General features: G+C 36.1%; 1 protein-coding gene across 1 annotated transcript in view; it reads right to left on the bottom strand.

The window, feature by feature from the left end:
- The window catches only part of LOC132056830 (NAD-dependent malic enzyme 62 kDa isoform, mitochondrial), a 31414-nt gene extending 20212 nt beyond the window's left edge, over nucleotides 1-11202 (bottom strand). The window contains exons 1-8 of the mRNA XM_059449200.1: nucleotides 10918-11202; nucleotides 4322-4418; nucleotides 3774-3892; nucleotides 3397-3564; nucleotides 2489-2617; nucleotides 1866-1926; nucleotides 1048-1151; nucleotides 881-964 (exon numbers count right to left, since the gene is read on the bottom strand). Of these exons, the coding sequence (XP_059305183.1) occupies nucleotides 881-964; nucleotides 1048-1151; nucleotides 1866-1926; nucleotides 2489-2617; nucleotides 3397-3564; nucleotides 3774-3892; nucleotides 4322-4418; nucleotides 10918-11079 (924 nt within the window). The 5' untranslated portion in view covers nucleotides 11080-11202. The remainder of the gene's footprint in view (nucleotides 1-880; nucleotides 965-1047; nucleotides 1152-1865; nucleotides 1927-2488; nucleotides 2618-3396; nucleotides 3565-3773; nucleotides 3893-4321; nucleotides 4419-10917) is intronic.
- Nucleotides 11203-19159: the final 7957 nt, after the last annotated feature.

The following is a 19159-nucleotide window of genomic DNA, read 5'->3' as shown; positions in this document are numbered from 1 at the left end:
CACAAGAGACCGGATGTGAACCTCCATTTCATCCACCCCGCTCCAATACGATGTGTAACATCCTCATAAATCTCCCTATTTCATTAGATTATTGACCCCAAATACTTGAAACTTCCTCTCCAGGAGATGACATGTGTATGAATCCTCACTTCCATATGTGCCAAGTGACTTAGTCCCTGAACTTGCACTCCAAGTATACTGTCTTAGTCCTGCTCAACGTGAACCCTTTAGACTCCCAGGTCTGTCTCCAAACCTCTAATCTATCATCAACTCCGCCGCATATCTCGTCAAAATAAAATCATTTACCTTATCGAAAAAATAAACTTGTATGCCCTTATAGAGGAATAAGTGGGAGTTTAAAGACTATGAATAAAAAGATGTCTATCCTTTCTTGAGCACAACTGATCAATCAAGTATATGTTTGTTTGTTTCCATAAGCAAAGAGGGTATAAGTAAGTGGTGCAACAACAAGGGGGGCTTAACCACTAAAATTCCACCCTAGTTTGGCATCCAAGAACAAGCAAATATTGTGGAAGTATTGCCATGTAAAGCAAACATGAATATCGTAATTATTGAGCAACCTTTGCACTCTCTCTAAATAACATGAGATGAGACACAGCAGGGTGAATGACATAAGTTTTTTCTTTTCTCTCTCCCCGTAAGGTTTGCAGACACATAACAAGTAGATGCCCTGAGTGTTTTACCAATGTTTGTACCAGCTTAAGCTTTTACTTCATCCGATTTATGAGCAAATCATATCCCTAATCCTAAATATGTCAATCATTAGGGTCAATAACTTTTATTATTCACTCATTTACTATTGTAATCATATGTTTCCAAACACTAAAATACTTCGGCAATGACTGATAAAGTTATTCACCTGGACATCATCATTAAACATTCTGTAGTTGTTTCTATAACGCTGCAACAGCTGAAAGGCCCACTTGCTTTGAAAATCTTCAAACTGTGAATTCAAGGGCAATACATACATAAGATGAAACTATGAGGAGAATGAAGAAAAGAACTCGAATGAACCAAGGGAAGTACCTGCACAATCACATGGGGCCAACGAGTAAAAACAGCCTCCATAAATTCATCAATTACTTCAACATACTCCTCTCCGTCAAGCCGACGCTCTTGCAGTCCCAAATCTGTAAGCATGAAAAAGGAATATCCCCAACGTCAGTAAGAATGAGAGAGAGAGATCCTGAATCAATAGGCATTACTGGTAGCAAGCTAAGTATGACTGAGTAACAATAGATATCAAAAAACGATCCTAACACATTCAACATGCCGAGAGGTACTAAGCAATGATAGCAATCATCAATATCAAGGATAATAATAGTTGCAATAAGAGATTTCAACTATCCACAGTATCCATGTAGATAAACTTGAAGAATATGGAAATGGGAAGTTCGAATAAGTACTAAATAACACATATATACATAGCCTAAGGAGAATGTATCAGGTGCAAGTACATCTATCAAGCGATGACCATAATTTTTAGCTTGGGTAGATTGGATCAAATGCTAAGCATCTGCTAGGCAAAGTTCATATGCACTTGTTTCTTGAGTTCTTTTATAATAGATGGAGTAGTGTAACTCCAAATGCCAGGTATACACAACATAAAATCCCATTCAACCACACTTTTAAATGAGTAGTATGATCATGCCTTCAGTTAAGATATTAAAAATAATTGGCTATGTTAATATATTCCTATTCATTCATGTAAACACAAGACACATATGCAGGACATTTTCCAGAAACTAAAGAAAACATAATGTAGTAGTTGGTTTGTATTGATTTGATCATTGGAGAACTATGTCGTGCATTATCATTAACCATGATAAAGAATAAGTACTCACATAAAGGGTCTTTCAAGAGCTTCTCATTGTCAGTTCCAACATCTATCATTACAGGCAAAACCTATTGGAAACAGAAAATAGAATCAGTATATTTAAAGAATATTAAAGGCAAGAGTTTAGTAAAAAAACACGTATGTACGACAAACTAAAGATGGAAAGAGAAACTGTATCATAAGGAATTACAGACATCTGGATGCCTTACATCAGCAATGTCAGAAGATAAGTTGTACCATTAAAAAGTAGCTTCTACTATAAGAAACCCATAAAAGACTACAACTATTCACTACATATGACACAATACCTTAATTAAAAAGAATAAAAGAACCAGAATAGAAAGTTATAAAGCGCTTGACATGGTATCTCTTCATTTTGTTCATTTCCTAATGCAAGCACAGGTAGAAATGCTTCAAGAGTCACTGACAATAGCATCAACCTTTTTTAACAAATCAAATTCCTCAAATAAAAAGAAAGAAAATCTCGTGACATACTAATACTCTTTCCATCTCTTCCTAAAAGTTCTTTTTTCCATTTTCCCGTGTCATTTTTTGGTTTTAGTGCTTACTACATGAAAGAAACCTTATTCGTCAAGCAATATGAAATGGCAATATGGAGCAAGAATGTACTCTTTGAGGGTTGATCCCAGCAGCAGCCACATACAGATCCAGCTTCCCAATTGCAATACCAATACCCTGAACGCCAAGATCTCCAAGACCCAATATTCTACTTCCATCAGTTACAACAATCATGTCAACCTACATTGCAACTCCAGCTATGAAATGCACTTTCATTATTGAGTGTTGATATATAAAATAACTATCAGAAGAAAAAAAATGAAAAGCAGTTAAGCACTAAAACATAATGGAGAAGCAGTAAAATCATTCATTCTAGTGAACAAGATCAATGTCAAAAAGAAAGAGTTAACCATCTCACAAGACCAATTGTAACTCTAGTGAAGTTATTCCCTCTTTTATCTTTTTGGTTTTCCTTTTTGAGGGATGGGTTGTCAGTAAAGGATCATTCGATTGATATTTTGCAGTGAACTGTATATATGTTCATATTTCATGATAGGTACCACAAGATCTTCATTTTTCTCCTTTCGTGCTGTAGGCTGTTTCGACGAAAAACTTCTATTTGACAAATAATGTTTACCTGATATTATGCAAAAGCAAATTAATGTGCTGCATAGCTTTATGATCTAATCAATTTGACATGTTCTTTTTTGATTCGTCATCCATTTGACATTGTCTGTCTATCTGAAAAATCGCCTGAACTGCTGACTAATTGCAGAACACCAGCGCGATTACTTTACAGTTTTCTATTCAGCCCTTTTGTAAGCCAAAAGTTCAAAACAATATGCATCTTTATGTATCGAGGGAAGATATAGAAGTACAAATGATCTATCTGTACAAGGTAACTAAGTCTAAGAGCAGTTCACGTTAATTTAGTAGGAAAGATCGAATATTTAAATGTCTCCCCAAAGTAACAAGGAAAGCTTGACATATAGATTGGCAGAGTTCACATATGCACCAACCTGATCAGCTGGCCAATTGTAAACCATTGACATCATTTCCCCACGATCTGCAGCACTGAAGTACATGCCCCTCGGACGTCTGAACAATCCACTGTACTTCTGGCAAACAAGACCAACTGTAGGAGTATACACAATGGGTGCATATTCCTCAATATTGTCAATTAGAACCTGCCACAGGAAAAACTCTCAGCCATAGTTCCTCATATGCAACTTTTTGATAACAAACCAATATAAATTAACTAAATGTTGCTATTGTTTAGAGTCGAACTCAAGACCTCCCCCTTACAAATAGGAATGTAATTGTATGTGATGTCCAAAGAATATAATGCTGTTAAAAGACAATGTAGTGCTGTTAAAGGACAAGTTGAGTTACTCACCTTGTAGTACAAAGTCTCATTTCTATCATGCAAGCGATTAAGTATCCGCCACTTTGCCAGAACGTATGGGTCAGATGGACCATCTCTAGCTTGCACTTCAAGCCTCTTCAAGTCAGCCACTGTTGCATGCAGAAAAAGGTTTAAAGTTGGCAATGTAAGTAATTGAACTCAATAAAAGAACACCAACGCACTTTGTTTTTTTTTTTTTTTTTTTTTTTTGGGGGGGGGGGGGATGCCTACATGATTAAAACTCTGAATTTGTTGCTTTAAGGATTCAAATTTTGTGAAAAGGATTGGTAAGCTTTAACAATTCAAATTTCAAGCATATTAAAAAAGGGACAAATATCCATTATAAAATCCACATGATCTTAAAAGTCTCCAACTAGTGAAGAACACTACAAATTTCTTCTCAAACTCAAAAAAATGAACTACTCAGAGGTTGCGGGGAAGTTTCTATTCATTACAAACTCAGATGCTATAGTGTCATAGATTTTGACTTTGAAGATAGCCCAAACATAATTGCAATAAAATAGTGGATAGAAACTTACTGAACCGTGCAGTTTGTTGTTCAAAGGACATCACGTTTGGAGGCAGTAGGCCACGTATGTGAAGACGATCACGTTCTGTAAATGAGAATGCTGTTCCCTAAAATTCATTAAATATTACCATGAATCTTGACTTCAGTCTTTCCAAGTGTTCACATGAAGTTCACAATATGAAACAGTTTAATGCAAGAAAATGCTTATCGCACTACACTTATCAGCACGGGTGATCAAGATGGGCTGCATTATCCACATTTCTATAGACAATTTTGCCAGTTATTACTCCAACTCAAGCACTTAAAAACCAGAAGATGAATTGTTTAAATTGAAAGAAAATGATGAAGGACCTAAAAGCTGTCCCCTTGTCAAATACAATCCACTAGAAAGAAAAGGTGATTTAAATCTTTTCTTCAGAGATATACTTTTGATAGCTCGACTGGGTCAAGTTAAACAGGGTTTCCCTTTTATAATTTTCTTTCTTCTTTCTTTTTTTTTTTTTTATTTTTTCCTCCCAGCAGTACTATAATTAGATTAGCAAAAACAAGGGTGTTCCTACTTTATAAATTACAAGAGGATAGCAAAAAACTGTACACTCTATTCATAGGTAAGACGGTAAAAAATCAGCCAAATCAAACCGGCTTTCTAGGTAACTCCAGTTTATCTACTTGTCTATATTAAACTCCATCATGTTGTTAATCTTTATTGTAAGCCCGGATTTATATCTATATATATGAGCTGCTACAAGCACAGGCAGATGATCAAGACAAGCTAGGCAGACAATGTTGAATGTTATACTCATACAACAGGTAATAATCATTCCGGAACCTCCAAATCACATTCTAAGGAATTACAGTTTATAATTTTCCTACGAATCTGAACAAAGCTCCGAGTTAGGATTATTATGGGTTCTTTAAGATGAGCTAGCCTACCATCAAAGGAGGTCTGATGGGTGCTTTAAACCACTAGCACAATGATGATTTTTTTTAGAGGAACCTCTACTCCTCTTATATTGCTCTTATTCTGGAGAACAATGGTGCTGAAGTACTGAAGAATTATTAACCTATTAACTTGATTGGTTGTTTCTATAAGGTTTAATCAAAAGCACTTGCGGAAAGGTTTAAAAGGATATTCTCGTATTTAGCACTAATTCCCAAATGATTTTTATTAGTGATAGACTATCACGAATGCTGCTTTGACTGCAAATAAATGCATGGACTCAAGAATGAAAACAGGAAAGCCCGGTATTATTTGCAAATCGGATATCAATTAAGCTTTTCACCATATAAAAGGAAACGTTTTAGAACCGGAGGCGTTGGCTGAGTTTCTTAGTTCTTTACACTCACTGTAAAGTTTATCTTTTAGATGCACTTCTATCCAGCTTTTTCTTAAAGTTGCCTCCCTCTTTACTTCAATAAAATTCTTTCAGTTACCTATCAAAATATATATATATATAAACGGAAACTTCTTGTTGAACTTTTGGGGAAGATCAGTTTCAGTCTCAAATGGATCAAGTGGATCAGATTCTCCAAAATATGGCCAGGTCTCCCATTGACAGTGAAGGATCTCATGAGGATCAGTCATCTGAAATGAAGAACAGGCATGGATGCAAAGGCAGTTTGATGAAAAGGAGATTTTAGAGAGTATCAAACTCTGTGCTATGGATAAGGAACCTGGCGCTGATGGATATCCAATGAGTTTCTTTCTCTCCTTTTGGGAGCTACTGAAGGAAGAAATCATTAATACTATCCAGTTTTTCCATTCTCATCAGATTTTTGAAAAGCGCTTCAATGCCACCTTTCTAGCACTAATTCCAAAGAAAGTAGGTGCTTCTGTACTGAAGGATTACAGACCAATCAATTTGATAGGTGGAGTGTACAAGATATTTGCCAAGATATTGGCAGAAAGACTGACAAAGGTGGTGCACAACCTGGTGAACAAACATCAAATGGCCTTCATAAAAGGGAGACAGATTATGGATGCAACTTTAATAGCCAGTGAGTGTGTGGACTCAAGATTGAGGGGAGAGGAGCCTGGAATCATGTGCAAGCTAGACACAGAGAAAGCCTATGATCATGTTAACTGGAAATTTCTACTGAGCATCCTTAGGCAGATGGGTTTTGGGAACAAATGGTTAAGATCGCTTGAGTTCTGTATTAAAACTGCCAGGTTCTCTATTCTGATAAATGGACAACCTGTGGTTTTTTTTTCAATCAGAAAGGGGATTTAGACAAGGAGATCCCCCATCTCCTTTCCTCTTTATTCTAGCCATGGAAGGTTTTGATAGCATGATGAGACTAGCATTGCATAACAGATGGATTAGGGGATTTCAAGTGTTGGTGGGGAATGCAGATGATACAGTGCTTTTTTGTGAACCAAAGTTAGAGCAAATATGCTACATCAGGAAGATTCTACTTGTCTTTGAAGCAACAGAAAGGTCCATTAAAGAGAGGTGCCACAGATTCAAGAATTGGGAAATATTTTGGAGTGCAAAGTGGAGAATATGCCAACAACTTACCTAGGCATGTCATTGGGAACAGTGGAGATATGGGATGGCATAGTGGAGAAAACTCAGAAAAAACTAACTAGTTGGAAAGCTCAATATTTATCACTTGAGGGTAGAATCACCCTAATTAAATTTGTCCTTGATTCTCTTCCCAATTATGAGATGTCCCTATTTCCCATTTTTTTATAAGGTAAATGATTTTATTAACAAATGGGGGAATCCTCATATACACACCGTATACCAAAAGGAGAGAATCTACACCAAAATATGATTCTCAACAAAAGAGACCCGATCCTCTATACAAATAGGGACCCCATAAGTACACCAAACTAGTGATAAAAAACTACTTGCAACTTTACAAAATCTTCCTCCACCCCTTCAAATGCCCTCCTATTTCTCTCTTTTCAAATGACCCACATAATTGCTAAAGGGGCGACACTCCATGCCCTTCATCTTCTCTTCCCTTTTCTCTGATTCCAACTATGCAAAGCCTCTTTCACCGTCCGGCATCACCCATCGCATCCTAAGCAAATTGAGAGCCACTCTCCACAAACGACTAGCCACCTTGCAATGCAATAGAAGGTGATCAACATTTACACCTGCACTCTTACACATAAAGCACCAACTGACACAAGTAATCCTCCTCTTGCTCAGATTAGCTGCCAACCATACAACCTTCCTCGCTACTCTAGGAACCCATATAGAGTCATGGGGAAAGTACATTCCTCTCTCACCTAGTAACCTCTTGACCTAACAAAGAATAAACCATCTCCAATCTCCCGCCATCTCCACACATCCGAAGGAATGTCCCTATTTCCTACTCCTTTCAATGTTATCAAAAAGTTGGATAAACTAAGGAGGAACTTCCTATGGCAAGGGTGTAAAGAAGCGAAGGGTTACAACCTGATGAAATGGAAAAACGTACTACTTAGCAAGAAGAAGGTGGCTTGGGAATCAGAAACTTAGGGCTATAGAATAACTGTCTAATGATGAGATGGCTCTAGAGATACAATGGTGAAAAATGCTCTATGGAAGGAAGTAGTCAAGGAAAAATTTGGTGAAACAAAACCTTGGTGCACAAAGGAAGTCATTGATCCCTATAGTGTTGGAGTATGGAGAGCTATCAGGGCTCTATGGCCTCTGTTGGAAGCAAACCTCAAACTAAAAGTAAGAGATGGAAACTTGGATTTACCAAGCCCCTCTCATGGTTTCATTCCCAGATTTGTTCAACATTGCAGCAACCTTAAAGCAGGAGTAAGTGAATGCTGGCCACCTAAAGAATGGGATCTGACTTTCAGGACACTTTTAAATGAATGGGAAGTGGAAAGGGTGGCATCTTTACTGGGAAAACTAGCAACTGCCAGTGGCCTTACAACTGACTCAGACAAGATCTTTTGGGATCATATCAGTGATGGATGCTACACAGTCAACCGTGCCTACAAAAAAGATGATGAAACCCTCTGGGAGACCACATTATCAATGGAATTACATCCGGAAAAGTGAATCTCCTACCAAGGTGAAGTGTTTTACATGGTTGGAAATAAAGAGAGTTTGTCTCACACATGAAGTGCTAGAGAAGAAGAGAATGCAATTGGTGTCAAGGTGTTTCTTTCTTTTGTAACAAAACAGAGGAAACAAACAAACATTTGTTCCTCCATTGCAGCTTCACTGCTCCCCTTTGGGCACTTCTCCTCAATCTCACTAACACTATATGGATCATGCCTGAACATACAGCAGACTTGTTAAGTAGTTGGATCAGAAGGGGATGAAGCAAAAGCCAAAGGAGATGGTGGAGGATTACACCATCTTGCATCTGGTGGACTGTGTGGAGGGAGAGAAATAGTGGATGTTTTGAAGATAGATCCTATTCCATCCAGAAAGTTAGAATTGTATCTTTATTTTCTTGGTGCAAACAACAATGTATAGAAGCTGCAGATCAAATTGTAGAATTTTAGGAGCTCTGTAACTTTTTGGAGGTAGCCAGCATATCCTTAATGCTGAGGAATAGAACTTAAGCAGTTTCAACCAAAAAAAAAAAAATTGCATGTCCTGTTAATGCACAATTTTATTAGAAACGGGAAGAATGGGGGTTTGGGATCAAGCAGTTGAAGTGCCATAATGAAAGTTTACACAGAAATGGCATTGGAGATTCAACAAGGATGACAATGCACTTTGGAAGAGATTATTGGTTGAAAAGCACTTTGAGAAACATTGGTTCACAACAAACGTGTAAAGAAACTTGGGCTTAACTCATCCCCAAAAGCTAGCTCATGAGAGGAGGATTGCCCAAGTCCATATAAAGAGACCATATACCCTTTAATCCACCGATGTGGGACTCTTAACACTCCATCTCACGCCCAGGGCTGGACATCTGGTGCGTGGGCAATTTTAATATCAGGGCCCAACATCGGAAAAAATAAATTAAGCGGGCCTGGCTATGATACCATGTAAAGAAATGGATCTTGGACCTAACTCAACCCCAAAAGCTAGCTCATGAGAGGAGGATTGCCCAAGTCCAAATAAGGAGATCATGTACCATTTAACCCACCGATGTGGGACTCTTAACAACGCACCACACGTATTTGAAGTTTGGAAGCAATTTGATCTTGTGGAACAAATTTACTAAAAATATCTAGTTTTCTACCGGGAAATGGCAGAACAATCAGAACTTGGGAAGACGCTTGGTTGAGCACCCTCCCCTCAAAGATCAATCCCATGGTATCAAAGTCAAACCCATCAATTCATGTTGTTGTGTTTCTCAGTGTTGGGTCCCCCGTGTTATAATATTCATGCTCTAGTTGTCCAGTCCTAGGCGTGCGAGGGCAGGGGGGGAAATGGGGGTTAAGTCTCACATTAGTGGAGGGAATGGGTTGTAATGTCCTTATATTGTCTTCAATAATCCTCCCCTCAAAAGCTAGCTTTTCGGATTGAGTTAGACTCAATGTTCATTTCTTCACATACTTTAATCAAAACTACGAAATCAGGAATGCATTTTGTTGGTACTGAAGACAAAAACGCGGAAGTTTTCACAATATGGACAACTACTTGAGGATTGGATCTCACGCCTACAGCCTACCAAATACAGATGGCTAAAGTTTATACCTTGTTGAAATAGTGTACTTTCAGTTCAATAATCGAAAGCCGATAAGGTACTACCACTTCCCTTAGCCCCAAAGTAAATCCATTGGCTTCCTTCAATCTATTATTTCTTTGTTAAGAATTTGCATAGATTGCACAAAACAAACACCAGTGGAGAAGGGAAGCCGGAATTATCTAATTACCAGTTCTTGCTTCATCATTTTCATATTGAATTTCAGGATTTAATTGCTTATATTTAACCCAAAGTTCCTAAATTTCCATTCACTGGGAACTTAGTGCATGCAGGAATTCCACTCCGAAGTGCGCAACTATAATTAACAATTTGCAAGTGTCCAAGGGGATGATCGTTTGGTTGAGGCATAGGAGTAACAACCTAGAAGTCCCAATTCAAGTCCAAACTACAACACTCAAAGTGTACTCATCTAGTCCAACCTTGGTGGGCAAAAAACTGCTCAGTGCATTTCCCCGATAGACTAGTTTAGGTGGCTAGGTGCACACAAACTGCCCCGTCATAAAATGAATAATAATACCCCTCCGTTTCAATTTGTTTGTCTTACTTTCCTTGTTAGTCCCATTCAAACAGAATGTCTCTTTCCTTTTTTCGCAACTCCTTAATTCCAACTTTCCACCTTACATGTCTACGATCACAAGATTAAAGGGTATTTTGGTACATTCCACATATCTTTAGTTTAAGACCACAAGATTCAAAAATATCTTTTAACTTTCTTAAACTCCATGCTCAGTGAAACTACTAAACCAACAACATACCCAGTATAATCCAACAAGGTGGGGTCTGGGGAGGGTATGTAGGGAGACTGTTTCCAATAGACCCTCGGTAAACTAAATCAAACTAAGACACTTAAATTGGGACGGAGGGAGTAACAATTTGCAGATCATGAGATTCCATTCCAATAACAAATAAATCAACTAACCGAACAAAACAACATTTCTACTGATCTTTCAACAAAGTCATTTTACAAAACCAAATAATAAGATTTACCTTATTAAACCATGGATCGTGAAGAATATCAAGACTACGTTTATGAACAATAGTAGGACGATGACCTTCAGTTGTGGTAAAATTTCTTGAATTAACTCTTTGCTGTAATAAACGCCTTAGAAGAGTTGATGAAAGTCGCATTTTATGAGAGAAATTCGACATTTTTTGGGATCGAAATGAGATAGTAGTGAGAACAAGGGAAAGGGAACTTGTTAAATAAACCCTATAAGTAAATAATTATAGGATTCGATGTAGTGAAAAAAAGAAGCAAAAGTATAGTGGCTGGAAAGTTTAAATTAACGGTTAATTGAGTAAAGATTGTCCGGTTTCTGTTATTCTTTATATCTCTCTTTTTTGGTATTCTAAGGACCGTTTGGCCATGAGAGTTTTCTACTTTTTCTGGAAAAAAAAAAAATCACGAAAATCAACGTTTGGCCATCAAAATTCTAAATATAATTGAAAAATACCTAAAACGTTATTTTTACTTTTGGTACATTCAAACAACCAAATATTATTTGCTAAAACTATAGGAGAAATTTCGCAAATATACAATTTATTTACTTACATTGCAAAAAAATAGCCCAAAACTTACATTACAAAGCTTTGGCCTAAAAACGCTTTTATACAGTTTTATACACTTATATACAAAAGATAAATACATTATATATATATAGGTGTTTGAAGGTATATAATGTGTAAGTATATACACTAAAAAAATTAATTATACAGCATTATAAAAGAAAATATGCACTTATACATATTTATACACAATTATACAATATTATATAAGTGGGTATAAACATATATCTGGACTGGTTTTGAATAAGACTTATACATATTTATACACCTATATACATAAGTATAAAAGACAGATACATTATGTATATAGGTGTATAAAAATGCATAATATTGTATAAGAGGGTGTATACACCCATATACACTATTATACAATATTATACACCCACTACCCTGCACCTACCGATTTCTCCATCGCCGACCTCAACCACCTCCGGCGACTCCCACCGCCGGTAATTCCATCTCCGCCACCTGCTCTCCACCACCACCTTGATGAGTTTTCTGATAGATCTAGATCTAGCAAGGATAGACCTAGACCTAGGTAATTTCTGGCCAGATCTGAGCCACCGCAGCGGAGGAGGCGGCGTCGGAAGTGTGTACGGCGCTCAGGCGGTGGAAGAGAAATCGTTGTCATTGTTGCCGGAAAACTTTCGGCGAGGAAAAGAAGTTGCGGCAAAGAGAGAGAGAGAGGGCGAAGGAGGGTGTAATTCCGGTGAGCTTCATCGGCAGGGAAGACAGTGACCGACGACGGTGGAGATTGGGAAAAAGTTTGGATCAGTTTTTATAAGATTTAAAAATATGGGTCAATTTTGATAGCATTGGTATCCTAATTAATACACAGTGTAATTATCTCAAAACTATAACCAAACACAACTCCATCTTCAACTCTAACTTCTAATTCCAAATAAAGTAAAAAAATATTTGATTTTCATGACCAAAAGCTTACTAATTCTAAAAAAAAATTCGGTTGATTTTTTTTTATTTTTTTTTTTGACTAGAAGTGGGAAAAGGATAGGTAGTCAAGCCTGTTCGACCCAGCTCATTTATGAGACTACTAGATGCCAAGTCATTTTTTTGTGCAGAATGCCCTTCAAAGGCACTGGTCTTTTAATTTTTGTCCCTCAAATTTGAAATCTTTAATTTTTACCCTTCGTCTAAAACTCATGGATTCTGGGTTCAAACCCCCGCTCAGTCAAATATTAAAAAAAAAATTGCAAAACAGGAGTTTGTAGCAAAGTTAGGCCTAACTTTTGCCCAAAATTAGGCCTATTCGGGCAAAAGTTAGGGCTTAAGGCAGAGGTTTGTAAAATTTCAACTAAGTAAAAAAACATTGCCTTAAAGCAGAGTTTTGCCTTCTGGTGAATGCAAAAGGTGAGTTTGAAACTGTGTCTGAGGTAGATTTTTGCATGCCTTGCGAATCCAAACTCTACATTGCAATTTTTTTTTTTTTAATTTTTGACTGAACGGGAGTTTAAACCTGGAACCAAGGGATTTTTAGCGAAGACCAAAAATTAAAGACCACCAATTTAAGGGCAAAAATTAAAGACTAGTGCCTTTGATGGGCAATCATGCAAATGACCCATGCCAAGTTGTCACATGCTAACATCCTGTTATAAATGGGAATTTTACATAAATGACTAACATGTAGGGGTTTTAAATTGGGCATAGCTACATTTTAGCTAATTACATTTCGTAGCTACATTTGTGCGCTACAGTAGATTGCTACAGTAAATTGTATTAAAAAATCAGATTGTATTCAAATTCAGTTGAGTCAGATTTCGTTGTATTCAAGTCAGATGTATTCAACTAAGTTGCATTCAAGTCAGATGTATTCAACTAAATTGTATTTAAGTCAAATGCATTCAACTCAACTGTATTCATTTGTAGCTACTTTTACATTGTATTCACTTTATTATATTTAAAATCGATTGTATACAAAAAAATATCCTTCAAAATACAAGAAATAAAATACACCCCAAACACAATTTTGCACTAAAATTTAACGGATACAGTCAAATACTAAATACAAGAAATAAAATACACCCCAAACACTGCATTGTATGCTAAAAAATTAATGAATAAATTGGATTGTATGCTAAAAAATTATTGAATACACTCATAAAAAAAACATTATTTTCCAGATCCGGCAAAAATTAATGAATACACCGTATTAAAGACCTTCTGATATGGATACACCGTATTTTGAAGTTGTGGTCCTTTCAAGTACTGTAGAAAGTCTTCAAATACTAAAGACCAAATCATTTGGAGGGCAAACCATGCACCAGATTAAAGGCATTCAAATACAGTGTATTCATTGACCTTCTGAATACACTGACACCGACAAAAACATGTAAGTTCTTCCTAAAGTTAAAGACCAGCCTATTTGAACGGAAAATATTAAAGACCAAATCATTTGGAGGGCAAACCGTGCAATTTCTTCAAAACTTGCTTTTTTCCGGTCAAATCTGTAGCAAAACGGAGAAGACGACTGACGCCAGTCAGATCTAGACGGAGAAGACGGTTGGGCAGTGGCGGTGGTGTGGTTTGGCCGTGGTATGGAGTTGTACAGTTTTTCGCCGGAGAAGACAGCTACTCCGGTGACCGGAGCTGGAAGCTCCTCGCCGGAGGAGTGGGGGAAGAGGGGAGAGAGAGAGAGATGGGAGGGTTGGGTTGGAAGTGAATAATGTGATGATGGGTATTCTACCTTAAATATATATGTAGCTATTAATTGTATTTAACATATTACTTTTAGCTATGGGATGTAATTAATCTAAACTATAGCTACTAAATCTAAATATGTACTAGACTTAGTTATGCCATGTAGTTATCCCATTATAAATCCACTTGCATATCTACTTCCAAAGGTGAATGTCCCATAATAAGTTTTGGGAAGGTTTTGCAGTGAGAAGATTGTTTTGAAAAGTTATTTAACAAAATATCGATGAATTTTATATCCGACACATGAAATAAGCTAAGCGAAAGTTTAAAAAAAGTTATAATAAATGAATTAAATTATTCATAAATTTTCTTTTGTTAGAGCTATTGCTCTTTTGGTGACTCGAACACATGACAATTAAGGGATGAAATTATAAATATTTAATCAAATAATTTATAATTTACTATGGTAGGACTAATTCATAAAAGAAATTATTTTCAAGTATTCAGGATTTTCACATTTGTTGTTGGTACTTGAGAATGCAATTTAGGAATATAATACATACAAGGGAAATCTCATACATTCATAATGGCATCTCATTCAAAAATAATATATCTTAATTAGCAATAGAGAAACAAAAATTTCGAGACCAAAGACAGTAATTAAAAAAAAACTTAAAAGTGTCATAATTCAAATTCACATTATAGTAACATAAGTTTTGATTTAATAATGTTCTAGCATTATTAAATTTTGCAGCAAAAAATTGAAGGCATGAGATTATTAGAGACTTATTCTAAAACAATTGTCCGCTTATGATTGCAGCTAACATGCTTAGAAAGAAAATCTTGAGTATCCTGCTGCAAATTATTCATCATTTCTTGGTAATTGTGAGACCCAACAAGGTTGTTGGCTTTGTTCCTCTTTTGTTTGGATTTCGTAGTGTCTAAACATCAAAAAATTCATAAAGGGAATAGAAGAAGAGCAATGATGGAGAAGATAAATTTACCTTGGCTTGAGATGGAAGAAATTGTAGCTGCAAGTGTGAGAATAAGAAAGTTGAATACTCTGAAGTTTCTAAAAGAAACACACGCCACCGACTTTGAGTAGTGAGCCACTATTTTCTAAAGTGCTAAAGGGGTAAGATCCACAAGGAGTGATAAGAGATAAATAATATAAAAAGTAAAAAAAAGCTTGAAATAGCATATCAAGGGACAAAGGTCAAATATCTGTAAGTCTTAAAAAAGTAAAGTAGATCAAAGGACAAGGACCACAAGACAATTCTGTGAGGACGATAAAATTATAAGACTGTTACTATATATAAGTAGTAATATTATATAGGTATTTATATATGTGTGTGTATACGCGCGTGCCGCGTGCGGGGATTTGTTTTTTGGAATAAATACTTGCTCATACAAGTATCAAAGTTCGGGAATTTTTTGGATCACACGACAAAAGATTGTAGAAACGTGAAGGCTTGTTTTGCGGTAGCACTCACACTTTAAGATTTATTCATTCGATTGTATGTTTGATTAAAATATGTTATTATATTATTAATATTACATGCAAATTTGGTACCGGATTGCTTCCGTTGCTTATAATTGTATTTCGTCAGTTGGTATCAGAGCCTGTTTGCATATAAATATATAAACGTAAATGAAATATATAAGTGCAATTATATATGATTTTTTTGGGACAAAACTGACCATTCTATTCATTTTTCCGAAAGTTTACAGTTGATCTGAGGGAGTTTACAAATAGCAAAAAATGTCTCTAATCTGATATGAAAGAAGTCTTCTATCTTAAGAGAGATGAGGTAAATGCAACTTTGATCTTGGATATTTAGTCACTAAGATGAACCACAACAAATCCAAGCCTGCAAAAAGTCAATAACTACAACTAATATAGACACTTGACTAGTTAGCTATGGAGGTTCCCAAATGAACTCATGTTTCTTTCTTTTTAACCGATCTGAAAGAAGTGACTCCCCGTCTGTCCATTATCATCAAACCTTTTACCTGCCTAGGAAGTTCTTCAAAGTTGTAGTATCTCTTGTTAGACTGATCACCATGACTTAGGTTTGCTAGCTTGTCAGCAGCCTGATTAGCTTCTCTGTAGCAGTGCTGCAGTATGTATCTTGAAGTGTTCATATGGCTCTTCAATTCTTCAACTTCTTTTTGGATCCTCCAAGGTACACTGTTGAGATCATTGAAACAGTTCACTTGGAGTTTAGAATCACTTTCAGCAATTATGAAGTCATAACCAGTGCTAATGCACCATTTGACACCAAACAACAATAAGCAAGTCTCAGCCTAGTTACTACTTCCCTGGCCCAAGCTTAGAGTGTGTGTGAAAATCAGATGACCCTCATTATCTCTGATCACATCTCCACCTCCACATATGACATTTATGCAACTTTCATTAGAGTTAAACCTTACAAAACTAAAGGCAGGTTTAATCCAAATGACTGGAATACTTCTCCTAAAATTAATGTCACTTTCCATAAGTTGTACAGTGCTACTCCAGTTAAAATTAATCTGTTCATTGTTAAATTGATTACCAACTAACTGAGTGACAGAGTTTGCAGTATTTCTCATTGATCTCTGTATGTTATGCCTTTCCTTCCCATACTTAGCACCATATCTTGCTCTACGTAGTTCCCATAAAGTTATTGTTGGGATACACTTTGTCATAAACAAAAGGGAAAATGGTCAAAAAAGCCCCTCTACTTTGGGAAAAGGGCTAAAAATATTCTCCGTTACAAATTTGGGTAAAAAAATATCCCTCCCGTTATTAAAGTTTTTCAAATATAACCCTATCTTAAAGAAAATCTCCAAAATCCCCCAAAATAACCCGATTTTATTTTTATACCCGCTTCATTCAACCCGACCCAACTAAGTAAAGAACCCATATGTGATCAAATTATTCCCCAATCCTACATCTGGAGCCACTACGCACAGGAGCGGGTAACTCATATGGGTTTTTTATTTAGCTGAGCTTGGTTTAAATGGAGCGGATTTAAAAATGAAATCGGGTTATTTTGGAAATTTCCATTAAGACAGGGGTATATTTGGAAATTTTAATGACGGGAAGGTATTTTTGACCCAAATTTATAATGGAGGATACTTTTAGCCCTTTTCCCAAAATAGAAGGGTATTTCTAACCCTTTCCCCTAAATAAAATCACTAGATTCTGGTATTTGAATTTTCACCAGTTCATCAAAAGTAATCCTGCGTGCAAATTGGTAAAAGAGATTCCAATCAATTATATGTGATTAATGAACAAAAAAAATTGGTCGTCGGGCTCTTTTATGGTAGTGCCTATTAGGGGGGAGCAAGAGACATTTTTTGGGAAAAGCATCAAGAAAGGAAAGTATCACATTAGTCCTTTAAAAGAATTTGTCAATCACAAAAAGGGGGAGATTGTTAACAATATGAATCAATTTTAATGATGTCATTTTATTCGTAACCAAAGTGATTCCTTGTTTAATTTTGGTGTTAACAATATGAATCAATTTTAATGATGTCATTTTATTCGTAACCAAAGTGATTCCTTGTTTAATTTTGGTGGCAGGATACCATAGGTAAGTGATTCCTTGTTTAATTTTGGTGGCAGGATACCATAGGTAAATCAAAGCCTTTTGACTTATGAGATATAAGTTAATACCATGAATTTATCAATAATAGCTAATGGCGGCAAAAAACAACCAAACAAGATTTAATCCTAAAGGTTAATGTCATTTTCTTGATTTAATTAAAAAAAGGTGCACGTTGCATATGTGGCGGCATTTGCGGTACTTATAAGATACCTTTCGCCACCACAAGAACATGTGCTAGACCCAATAACGATAGTTCAACCAGTTATACATCCTGCTATAGTTCAGATTAGGATAAAAGAACAAGTTTTACAAAATAGCAAGACCAAATCAATTAAAAAAAAATTACTCATATCATTTAAAACAAGACAAAATTTAAGAAAAATTAACCACAAGTTAGAAAGAGAAAAATAGAGGCGGTGGCCAAATCAAAAGAAGAGAAATAGGGAGGAGGAGGTGACAACGTTTCCATTCGACGAAGGAAAAGGAAAAGGAAGAGAAAGAAAAAGGAGGTGTTGGTTGTGGTGGTAGCCACCAAATATGATAAAAGGGGAGGAGGTCACGGTACGGCGACAATGATTAAATTGTGAAAGGAGAAGGAATAAGTAGTGGTTCAGATCACGAGAAGTAATGAATATTATTTCTTTTGCCGTGTCAGTACATTATATTGTATTCAATAGATACACTATTGTTAGAACTGGCATGTTCAATGGCCTTATTCAATTGATAAGTCAAAGTGAAATTTAAAGCCAAGGGATTGTCTGTACATTTGATCAATTTAAGTTATTCTTATTTTTTAATACGCATAATACATAAACAAGCCCTTAAATTTGGCTTCAACTGGCAAATATGCCCTCAAACTTTGGGTGTGCACAAGTAGACACCTTAACTTGTCTCCACTTTGTCAGTTGAACACTCTAACTTATAAAATGATCATCTAGACACTCCAAAATTTGCGTGTCACGTCAACATTTATGTTTACGAATTCAACTTTATACAAGTTGAGGTGCCTATTCGTGCGCACCCAAAGTTGAAGGGCATACTTGTCACCTGAGGCCAAGTTTGAGAGCCTGTTTATATATTATGCCTTTTAAATATACAAATTGGATGTAGTTACACTTGCTCGGATCATGTTAGAGTTTATGATTTTTTTGTTAGTCACAACATATCTCATTTTTGCAGGCTCTTATTTTGAACATGATGTATTTTAAGTTTCCAGATGATTATATTACTCCCTCCGTTTCAATTTATTTGTCTGGTTTTGACACGACACATAATTTAAAAATGTAAAGAATTTTTTTGAATCTTATGATCTTAAATTAATGATATGAGAATGTATAAAAATAACTTTTAATCTTGTGGCCTTAACATGTCATGTGTCAGAATTAAAGAATTGCCAAAAAGTAAAGTGACATTAA

This window comes from Lycium ferocissimum, chromosome 1 (assembly GCF_029784015.1).
Source record: "Lycium ferocissimum isolate CSIRO_LF1 chromosome 1, AGI_CSIRO_Lferr_CH_V1, whole genome shotgun sequence".
In the NCBI taxonomy this organism is placed as follows: Eukaryota; Viridiplantae; Streptophyta; class Magnoliopsida; order Solanales; family Solanaceae; genus Lycium; species Lycium ferocissimum.
Note: the sequence above shows the minus strand (reverse complement) of the source record. Positions and strands in the feature narration are given on the sequence as shown.